The following is an 11,802-nucleotide window of genomic DNA, read 5'->3' on the forward strand; positions in this document are numbered from 1 at the left end:
ACAACTGTAGCTGTTTCTAAAGAAGAAGTTGATATTGGTTCTGATGTAACACCAGTTGATGTTTCGAGTAAGACAGCTGTAGTTGATTCTAAAGATGAAGACATTGTCAGTTCTGATGTGACACTGGGTGATGTTTCTAGTGTAATAACTGTTGACCCTGAAGGATAACTTGATAGTGGCTCTGATGTAACACTAGCTGATGTTTCCAGTGTGGCAACTGTAGCTGTTTCTGAAGAAGAGGTTGATGGTGGTTCTGATGTAACATCTGTTGATGTTTGGACTGTGACAGCTGTAGTTGATTCTGAAGGAGAAGCCACTGGTAGTTCTGATGTAAGACTAGCCGATGTTTCCGCACGACAACTGTAGCTGTTTCTAAAGAAGAAGTTGATATTGGTTCTGATGTAACACCAGTTGATGTTTCGAGTAAGACAGCTGTAGTTGATTCTGAAGATGAAGACATTGTCAGTTCTGATGTGACACTGGGTGATGTTTCTAGTGTAATAACTGTTGACACTGAAGGATAACTTGATAGTGGCTCTGATGTAACACTAGCTGATGTTTCCAGTGTGGCAACTGTAGCTGTTTCTGAAGAAGAGGTTGATGGTGGTTCTGATGTAACATCTGTTGATGTTTGAGTGTGACAGCTGTAGTTGATTCTGAAGAAGAAGCCACTGATATTTCTGATGTAACACTAGCTGATGTTTCCAGTGTGACAACTGAAGCTGTTTCTAGATAAGAAGTTGACAGTGGTTCTGATGTAACACCTGTTGATGTTTGAGTGTGACAGCTGTAGTTGATTCTGAAGGAGAAGCCACTGGTAGTTCTGATGTAAGACTAGCCGATGTTTCCAGTACGACAACTGTAGCTGTTTCTAAAGAAGAAGTTGATATTGGTTCTGATGTAACACCAGTGGATGTTTCGAGTAAGACAGCTGTAGTTGATTCTGAAGATGAAGACATTGTCAGTTCTGATGTGACACTGGGTGATGTTTCTAGTGTAATAACTGTTGACCCTGAAGGATAACTTGATAGTGGCTCTGATGTAACACCTGTTGATGTTTGAAGTGTGACAGCTGTAGTTGATTCTGAAGGAGAAGCCACTGGTAGTTCTGATGTAAGACTAGCCGATGTTTCCAGTACGACAACTGTAGCTGTTTCTAAAGAAGAAGTTGATATTGGTTCTGATGTAACACCAGTTGATGTTTCGAGTAAGACAGCTGTAGTTGATTCTAAAGATGAAGACATTGTCAGTTCTGATGTGACACTGGGTGATGTTTCTAGTGTAATAACTGTTGACCCTGAAGGATAACTTGATAGTGGCTCTGATGTAACACTAGCTGATGTTTCCAGTGTGGCAACTGTAGCTGTTTCTGAAGAAGAGGTTGATGGTGGTTCTGATGTAACATCTGTTGATGTTTGGACTGTGACAGCTGTAGTTGATTCTGAAGGAGAAGCCACTGGTAGTTCTGATGTAAGACTAGCCGATGTTTCCGGTACGACAACTGTAGCTGTTTCTAAAGAAGAAGTTGATATTGGTTCTGATGTAACACCAGTTGATGTTTCGAGTAAGACAGCTGTAGTTGATTCTGAAGATGAAGACATTGTCAGTTCTGATGTGACACTGGGTGATGTTTCTAGTGTAATAACTGTTGACACTGAAGGATAACTTGATAGTGGCTCTGATGTAACACCTGTTGATGTTTGGAGTGTGACAGCTGTAGTTGATTCTGAAGGAGAAGCCACTGGTAGTTCTGATGTAAGACTAGCCGATGTTTCCAGTACGACAACTGTAGCTGTTTCTAAAGAAGAAGTTGATATTGGTTCTGATGTAACACCAGTTGATGTTTCGAGTAAGACAGCTGTAGTTGATTCTGAAGATGAAGACATTGTCAGTTCTGATGTGAGACTGGGTGATGTTTCTAGTGTAATAACTGTTGACCCTGAAGGATAACTTGATAGTGGCTCTGATGTAACACTAGCTGATGTTTCCAGTGTGGCAACTGTAGCTGTTTCTGAAGAAGAGGTTGATGGTGGTTCTGATGTAACATCTGTTGATGTTTGGAGTGTGACAGCTGTAGTTGATTCTGAAGAAGAAGCCACTGGTATTTCTGATGTAACACTAGCTGATGTTTTCAGTGTGACAACTGAAGCTTTTTCTAGATAAGAAGTTGATAGTGGTTCTGATGTAACACCTGTTGATGTTTGAAGTGTGACAGCTGTAGTTGATTCTGAAGGAGAAGCCACTGGTAGTTCTGATGTAAGACTAGCCGATGTTTCCAGTACGACAACTGTAGCTGTTTCTAAAGAAGAAGTTGATATTGGTTCTGATGTAACACCAGTTGATGTTTCGAGTAAGACAGCTGTAGTTGATTCTGAAGATGAAGACATTGTCAGTTCTGATGTGACACTGGGTGATGTTTCTAGTGTAATAACTGTTGACCCTGAAGGATAACTTGATAGTGGCTCTGATGTAACACTAGCTGATGTTTCCAGTGTGGCAACTGTAGCTGTTTCTGAAGAAGAGGTTGATGGTGGTTCTGATGTAACACCTGTTGATGTTTGGAGTGTGACAGCTGTAGTTGATTCTGAAGGAGAAGTCCCTAGTAGTTCTGATGTGACACTGGGTGATGTTTCTAGTGTAATAACTGTAAAGCCTGACGAAAAACTAGATAGTGGCTCTGATGTTACAGTAGCTGATGTTTCCTGTGTGACAACTGTAGCTGTTTCTAAAGAAGAGGATGATGGCAGTTCTGATGTGTATCCTGTTGATGTTTGGAGTGTGACAGCTGTAGTTGATTCTGAAGGAGAAGTCACTGTTGCTTCTGAAGAAGTCACTGGTAGTTCTGATGTGACACTGGGTGATGTTTCTAGTGTAATAACTGTTGACCCTGAAGGATAACTTGATAGTGGCTCTGATGTAACACCTGTTGATGTTTGGAGTGTGACAGCTGTAGTTGATTCTGAAGGAGAAGCCACTGGTAGTTCTGATGTAAGACTAGCTGATGTTTCCAGTACGACAACTGTAGCTGTTTGTAAAGAAGAAGTTGATATTGGTTCCGATGTAACACCAATCGATGTTTCGAGTAAGACAGCTGTAGTTGATTCTGAAGATGAAGACATTGTCAGTTCTAATGTGACACTGGGTGATGTTTCTAAAGTCATAACTGTTGATCCAGAAGGAGAACTAGACAGTGGCTCTGATGTAACACTAGCTGATGTTTCCAGTGTGGCAACTGTAGCTGTTTCCAAAGAAGAAGTTGATGGTAGTTCTGATGTAAGACCAGTTGATGTTTGGAGTGTGACAGCTGTAGTTGATTCTGAAGGAGAAGTCACTGGTAGTTCTGATGTGACACTGGGTGATGTTTCTAGTGTAATAACTGTTGAATCTGAAGGATAACTTAATAGTGGCTCTGATGTAACACTAGCTGATGTTTCCAGTATGACAACTGTAGCCGTTTCTGAAGAAGTTAATATTAGTTCTGATGTAACACCTGTTGATGTTTCGAGTATGACAGCTATAGTTGATTCTGAAGATGAAGACATTGTCAGTTCTGATGTAACACCAGGTGATGTTTCCAGGCTGACAACTGTAGATGTTTCTAAAGAAGAAGAACTAGATAATGATTCCGATGTATCACCTGTTGATGTTTGGAGTGTGACAGTTGTAGTTGATTCTGACAGATAACTCCTTAGTGGCTCTGATGTGACACCTGTTGTTGTTTTCTGTATAATATCTGTAGTTGATTCTAAAGTAGAAGTCACTGGTAGTTCTGATGTATCACTGGTACTTGTTTCCAATATGACAGTTGTTGAACCTCCTGAAGTAGAAGCTGATGGTGGTCCTGTTATGTCTGTTGAACCGGCAGTCTGTGTTGTGGTCATTGTTGTTAATTCATATTCCACGCCATTTACTGTAATTGATAAAAAATAGTAATTTTTTTAATAAAAAGCAAACTATAGGATAGAAGAGCTTCATATGGAAAAAACACCACTTACTATAGGTGGGTCACATATCTTGAAAAGCTTATTTACTGACTTTTTGCTAATGTTTATACACTGAAACAATCTATGCATTACAATTTGGGAGAGCAAATGATTATCTTGTTATGAATATTTATAAAAAAAAAAAAATTCCTCCATAACTTACTATATATAATTGTAATGTCAAAGCTTGTATTTGCACTTAATATGGCATCAATAATTGAAGAATCAGAGGGCACAAATCCACGGAATGATGCTTCAAAATCTGAAATTGTTGACCCAGCTCTACAATAACAAGAACATGTGAAAGGTTTAATAATTATACAAGTGATCATAAAAAAACAATCATACATTTTTTAGTAAATAGTGGATAAGCAAACATGACACCCACCTGCAACCATGTACTATGATGTAAAGGAATTTGCTGCCATATTTGTTTGTAAAACCTTGTCCAAACTGAAAAAATATCACAATGACAATAAATTAATGTAAGGTCTTTAACAGGGCTAAAAATAGATGTAACCCCCAAGGGAAATGAAAATTTGAGTCATGTAATGTTATATTTGCTTGTTGACATACAAAAGAAGTAGTATAAAAGTGATTTCCAACAGAAAAATAGGCATCAACATAATTCTATACATTGAAGTATTGCAGTTAAAGTGCTATTACTGTCATTAGAGTAATCACTTCTCAATATTTTAATACTTCTCAGTGTTTTCTATATGAGACAGACCTCATTTATGATCCGATGTTCACGCTCCTTGAAGGCAGGTGAAGATTGATTTAACAAGTGAGAATTAAATGTCTCAGGAGTGGTAAAGCTAATGTTCAATTTAAAAATTGGGTACATGGTCATTGGAGAATCTGTAAAAAAAAAAAAAAAAAAAAAATTAAAACCAGTCATAATATCCACTCATGGCCAAACAAAAATATATAATTTTTGCAAAAACAAATTACTAGTTGTAGCAGTGAAAGAGCCTCAGCAAGTCCAATAATCCAACATGAAATATATATTAAAAAAAAGATATACTGCGGTACCTGTAGTGGATCTTAAAGTGGAATTTGATGGCATTTTCGATGAGTTTGGTATTGTCACTGATGTGCCACTAACACCTGATGATGTTGCTGATGTTTCAGATGTGGCTAATGTGGGTTCTGAAGTTTTACTAAGACTAGTTGAGCTTTCTAATGTTGTTCCTTCTGTTGATTCAGCAGAGGAACTTGCTGATGTCGCAGATGTTTCACTAAGACTAGTTGAGCGTTCTACTGTTGTTTCTGCTGTTGTTCCAGGAGAAAAACTTGGTGATGTTGCAGATGTGGCAACTGTGGGTTCTGATGTTTCACTAGAAGTAGTTGATGTTCCCAGTGTTGTTTCTGCAGTTGTTTCAGCAGTTGTACCTGCTGATGGTCCAGATGTGGCAAGTGTGGGTTCGGATGTTTCGCTAAGACTAGTTGAGGTTTCCAGTGTTGTTTCCACAGTTGTTCCAGCAGAAGAACTTGTTGATGTTGCAGATGTGGCAAGTGTGGGTTCTGAGGTTTCAATAAAACTGGTTGAGGTTTCCAGTGTTGTTTTTGCAGTTGGTACAGAAGAAGATCTTGTTGATGTTCCAGATGTGGCAACTGTGGGTTCTGAAGTTTCGCTAAGACTAGTTAAAGTTTCTATAGTTGTTTCTGCAGTTGTTTCAGCAGAAGAAATTACTGATATTGCAGATGTGCCAACTGTGGGTTTTGATGTTTCGATAAGACTACTTGAGGTTTCCAGTGTTGTTTCCACTGTTGTTCCAGCAGAAGAACTTGTTGTTGCAGATGTGGCAACTGTGGGTTCTGAGGTTTCAATAAAACTGGTTGAGGTTTCCAGTGTTGTTTCTGCAGTTGTTCCAGCAAAAGAACTTGCTGATGTTTCCAGTGTTGTTTCTTCAGTTGTTCCAGGAGAAGAACTTGCTGATGTTGCAGATGTGTCAACTGTGAATTTTGATGTTTCAGTAACACTAGGTGATGTTTCCAGTTTTGTTTCTTCAGTTGTTCCAGAAGAACTTGCTGGTGTTGCAGATGTGGCAACTGTAGTTGATTCTGAAGGAGAAGTCACTGGTAGTTCTGATGTTACACTGGGTGATGTTTCTAGAGTAATAACTGTTGTTCCTGAAGGATAACTTAATAGTGGCTCTGATGTAACACTAGCTGAAGTTTCCAGTGTGGCAATTGTATCTGTTTCTAAAGAAGAGGTTGATGGTGGTTCTGATGTAACACCTGTTGATGTTTGGAGTGTGACAGCTGTAGTTGATTCTGAAGGAGAAGCCACTGGTAGTTCTGATGTAACACTGGCTGATGTTTCCAGTGTGACAATTGTCGCTGTTTCTAAAGAAGAGGTTGATAGTGGTTCTGATGTAACACCTGTTGATGTTTGGAGTGTGACAGCTGTAGTTGATTCTGAAGGAGAAGCCACTGGTAGTTCTGATGTGACACGGGGTGATGTTTCTAGTGTAATAACTGTTGACCCTGAAGGATAACTTGATAGTGGCTCTGATGTAACACTAGATGACGTTTCCAGTGTGGCAACTGTAGCTGTTTCTAAAGAAGAGGTTGATGGTGGTTCTGATGTAACACCTGTTGATGTTTGGAGTAAGACAGCTGTAGTTGATTCTGAAGATGAAGACATTGTCAGTTCTGATGTGACACTGGGTGATGTTTCTATAGACATAACTGTTGATCCAGAAGGAGAACTAGACAGTGGCTCAGATGTAACACCAGCTGATGTTTCCAGTATGACAACTGTAGCTGTCTCTAAAGAAGAAGTTGATATTGGTTCTGATGTAACACCTGTTGATGTTTCGAGTAAGACAGCTGTAGTTGATTCTGAAGATGAAGTCACTGGTAGTTCTGATGTGACACTGGGTGATGTTTCTGGTGTAATAACTGTTGACCCTGAAGGATAACTTGATAGTGGCTCTAATGTAACACTAGCTGAGGTTTTCAGTGTGGCAACTGTATTTATTTCTAAAGAAGAGGTTGATAGTGGTTCTGATGTAACACCTGTTGATGTTTGGAGTGTGACAGCTGTAGTTGATTCTGAAGGAGAAGTCACTGTTGCTTCTGAAGAAGTCACTGATAGTTCTGATGTGACACTGAGTGATGTTTCTAGTGTAATAACTGTTAAGCCTGACGAAAAACTAGATAGTGGCTCTGATGTTACAGTAGCTGATGTTTCCTGTGTGACAACTGTAGCTGTTTCTAAAGAAGAGGTTGATGGTAGTTCTGATGTGAAACCTGTTGATGTTTGGAGTGTGACAGCTGTAGTTGATTCTGAAGGAGAAGCCACTGGTAGTTCTGATATAACACTAGATGATGTTTCCAGTGTGACAATTGTTGATGTTTTTAATGAAGAAGTTGATAGTGGTTCTGATGTAACACCTGTTGATGTTTGGAGTGTGACAGCTGTAGTTGATTCTGAAGGAGAAATCACTGGTAGTTCTGACGTGACACTGGGTGATGTTTCTAGTGTAATAACTGTTGACCCTGAAGGATAACTTGATAGTGGCTCTGAGGTAACACTAGCTGAAGTTTCCAGTGTGGCAACTGTAGCTGTTTCTAAAGAAGAGGTTGATGGTGGTTCTGATGTAACACCTGTTGATGTTTGGAGTGTGACAGCTGTAGTTGATTCTGAAGGAGAAGCCACTGGTAGTTCTGATGAAAGACTAGCTGATGTTTCCAGTACTACAACTTTAGGTGTTTCTAAAGAAGAAGTTGATATTGGTTCTGATGTAACACCTGTTGATGTTTTGAGTAAGACAGCTGTAGTTGATTCTGAAGGAGAAGTCACTGGTAGTTCTGATGTGACACTGGGTGAGGTTTCTAGTGTAATATCTGTTAAACCTGAAGGATAACTTGATAGTGGCTCTGAGGTAACACTAGCTGAAGATTCCAGTGTGGCAACTGTAGCTGTTTCTAAAGAAGTGGTTAATGGTGTTTCTGATGTAACACCTGTTGATGTTTGGAGTGTGACAGCTGTAGTTGATTCTGAAGATGGAGACATTGTCAGTTCTGATGTGACACTGAGTGATGTTTCAAAAGACATAACTGTTGATTCTAAAGGAGAACTAGACAGTGGCTCAGATGTAACACCAGCTGATGTTTCCAGTGTGGCAACTCTATTTGTTTCTAAAGAAGAGGTTGATAGTGGTTCTGATGTAACACCTGTTGATGTTTGGAGTGTGACAGCTGTAGTTGATTCTGAAGGAGATGTCACTGTTGCTTCTGAAGAAGTCACTGGTAGTACTGATGTGACACTGGGTGATGTTTCTAGTGTAATAACTGTTAAGCCTGACGAAAAGCTAGATAGTGGCTCTGATGTTACAGTTGCTGATGTTTCCTGTGTGACAACTGTAGCTGTTTCTAAAGAAGAGGTTGATGGTGGTTCTGATTTAACACCTGTTGATGTTTGGAATGTGATAGCTGTAGTTGATTCTGAAGTAGAAGCCACTGGTACTTCTGATGCAACACTAGCTGATGTTTCCAGTGTGACACCTGTAGCTGTTTCCAAAGAAGAGGTTGATGGTAGTTCTGATGTGAACCCTGTTGATGTTTCGAGTGTGACAGCTGTAGTTGATTCTGAAGGAGAAGTCACTGGTAGTTCTGATGTGACACTGGGTGATGTTTTCTGTAAAATAGCTGTAGTTGATTCTGAATGAGAAGTCAGTGGTAGTTCTGATGTAACACCAGGTGATGTTTCCAGGGTGACAACTGTAGTTGTTTCTAAAGAAGGAGAACTAGATAATGATTCCGATGTATCACCTGTTGATGTTTGGAGTGTGACAGTTGTAGTTGATTCTGACAGATAACTCCTTAGTGGCTCTAATGTGACACCCGTTGTTGTTTTCTGAATAATATCTGTAGTTAATTCTAAAGTAGAAGTCACTGGTAGTTCTGATGTAACACTGGTACTTGTTTCCAATATGACATTTGTTGAACCTCCTGAAGTAGAAGCTGATGGTGGTCCTGTTGAGATGTCTGTTGAACCTGCAGTCTGTGTTGTGGTCATTGTTGTTAATTCATATTCCACGCCATTTACTGTAATTAATAGAAAATAGTAAATTTATTTAATAAAAAGCAAACTATAGGATAGAAGATCTTCATATGGAAAAAACACCACTTACTATAGGTGGGTCACATATCTTGAAATGCTTATTTAATGTTTTTTTGCTAATGTTTATGCACTGAAACAATCCATGCATTACAATTTGGGAGAGCAAATTATATTCTTGTTATGAATATTTATTAAAAAAAAATTCCACCATGACTTACTATATATACTTATAATGTCAAAGCTTGTATTTGCACTCATTATGGCATCAATAATTGAAGAATCAGAAGGCACAATTCCACGGAATGATGCTTCACAATCTGAAATTGTTGACCCAGCTCTACAATAACAAGAATATGTGAAAGGTTTATTAATTATACAAGTGATCGTAAAAAAACAATCATACATTTTTTAGTAAATAGTGAATAAGCAAACATGACACCCACCTGCAACCATGTACTATGATGTAAAGGAATTTGCTGCCGTATTTGTTTGTGAAACCTTGTCCAAACTGAAAAAAAATATCACAATGACAATAAATTAATGTAAGGTCTTTAACAGGGCTAAAAATAGATGTAACCCCCAAGGGAAGTTAAATTTTAAGTCGTGTAATGTTATATTTGCTTGTTGATATACAAAATAAATAGTATGAATGTGATTTCCAACAGAAAACTAGGCATTAACATAATAATAATTCTATACATTGAAGTATTGCAGTTAAAGTGCTATTACTGTCATTAGAGTAATCACATCTCAATATTTTAATACTTCTCAGTGTTTTCTATATGAGACAGACCTCATTTATGATCCGATGTTCACGCTCCTTGAACGCAGGTGAAGATTGATTTAATAAGTCAGATTTAAATGTCTCAGGAGTGGTAAAGCTAATGTTCAATTTAAAAACGGGGTACATGGTCGTTGGAGAATCTGTAAAAAAATAATTTTAAACCAGTCATAATATCCACTCATGGCCAAACAAAGATATATAATTTTTGCAAAGACAAATTACTAGTTGTAGCAGTGAAACAGACTTAGCAAGTCAAATAATCCAACATGAAATATATATTCAAAAAAATATACTGCGGTACCTGTAGTGGATCTTGAAGTGGAATTTGATGGCATTTTTGATGAGTTTGGTATTGTCACTGATGTATCACTAACACCTGATGATGTTGCTGATGTTCCAGATGTGGCAACTGTGGGTTCTGAAGTTTCACTGAGACTAGTTGAGCTTTCTACTGTTGTTCCTGCTGTTGTTCCAGGAGAAAAACTTGGTGATGTTGCAGATGTGGCAACTGTGGGTTCTAATGTTTCACTAAGAGTAGTTGATGTTCCCAGTGTTGTTTCTGCAGTTGTTCCAGAAGAAGAACTTGTTAATGTGCCAGATGTGGCAACTGTGAATTCTGATGTTTCAGTAAGACTAGGTGATGTTTCCAGTGTTGCTTCTGCAGTTGTTCCAGAAGAAGAACTTGCTGGTGTTGCAGATGTGGCAACTGTGGGTTCTGAAGTTTCGCTAAGAGTAGTTAAGGTTTCTACTGTTGTTTCTGCAGTTGTTCCAGAAGTAGATCTTGCTGATGTTGCAGATGTGGCATCTGTGGATTCTGAGGTTTCAGTATGCATGGGTGATGATTTTACAGATGTGGCAACTGTGGATTCTGAGTTTTCAGTAGGAGTAGTTGAGGTTCCCAGTGTTGTTGCTGCAGTTGTTTCAGCAGAAGAAATTACTAATGTTGCAGATGTGGCAACTGTGGGTTCTGAGGTTTCAATAAAACTGGTTGAGGTTTCCAGTGTTTTTTCTGCAGTTGTTCCAGAAGAAGATCTGGTTGATGTTTCAGATGTGGCAACTGTGAATTCTGATGTTTCAGTAAGACTAGGTAATGTTTCCAGTGTTGTTTTTGCAGTTGTTCCAGAAGAAGAACTTGCTGGTGTTGCAGATGTGGCAACTGTGGGTTCTGAAGTTTCGCTAAGACTAGTTAAAGTTTCTACTGCTGTTTCTGCAGTTGTAACAGCAAAAGTGCCTGCTGGTGTTTCAGATGTGGCAACTGTGGGTTCTGAAGTTTCGCTAAGACTAGTTAAGGTTTCTACTGTTGTTTCTGCAGATGTTCCAGAAGTAGATCTTGCTGATGTTCCAGATGTGGCAACTGTGGGTTCAGATGTTTTGCTAAGACTAGTGGTGGTTTCCAGTGTTTTTTCTGCAGTTGTAACAGCAAAAGTGCCTGCTGGTGTTTCAGATGTGGCAACTGTGGGTTCTGATGTTTCTCTAAGACTAGTTGAGCTTTCCAGTGGTGTCTCCACAGTTGTTCCAGCAGAAGAACTTGTTGATGTTGCAGATGTGGCAACTGTGAATTCTGATGTTTTAGTAAGACTAGGTGATGTTTCCAGTGTTGCTTCTGCAGTTGTTCCAGAAGAAGAACTTGCAGATGTTGCAGATGTGGCATCTGTGGATTCTGAGGTTTCAATAAGACTACTTGAGGTTTCCAGTGTTGTTTCTGCAGTTGTTCCAGAAGAAGATCTGGTTGATGTTTCAGATGTGGCAACTGTGGCTTCTGAAGTTTCGCTAAGACTAGTTAAAGTTTCTATAGTTGTTTCTGCAGTTGTTTCCGCAGAAGAACTTACTGATGTTGCAGATGTGCCAACTGTGGGGTTTGATGTTTCGATAAGACTTTTCGAGGTTCCCAGTGTTGTTTCTTCAGTTGTTCCAGCAGAAGAACTTGTTGATGTTTCCAGTGTTGTTTCTGCAGTTGT

The 11,802-nt window shown here is 39.1% G+C and overlaps 1 protein-coding gene across 1 annotated transcript; it reads right to left on the reverse strand.

The window, feature by feature from the left end:
- Positions 1-728: 728 nt before the first annotated feature.
- Positions 729-5,245, reverse strand: LOC124381186 (uncharacterized threonine-rich GPI-anchored glycoprotein PJ4664.02-like). Its single transcript, XM_046842603.1, has 5 exons — positions 5,019-5,245; positions 4,714-4,844; positions 4,372-4,436; positions 4,147-4,265; positions 729-3,910 (listed from the first exon to the last, which is right to left on the reverse strand). The coding sequence occupies exons 1-5, from the start codon at positions 5,050-5,052 to the stop codon at positions 729-731; spliced, it is 3,531 nt and encodes a 1,176-aa protein (XP_046698559.1). The 5' UTR covers positions 5,053-5,245.
- Positions 5,246-11,802: the final 6,557 nt, after the last annotated feature.

Source organism: Silurus meridionalis, chromosome 28 (genome assembly GCF_014805685.1).
Source record: "Silurus meridionalis isolate SWU-2019-XX chromosome 28, ASM1480568v1, whole genome shotgun sequence".
NCBI lineage: Eukaryota > Metazoa > Chordata > Actinopteri > Siluriformes > Siluridae > Silurus > Silurus meridionalis.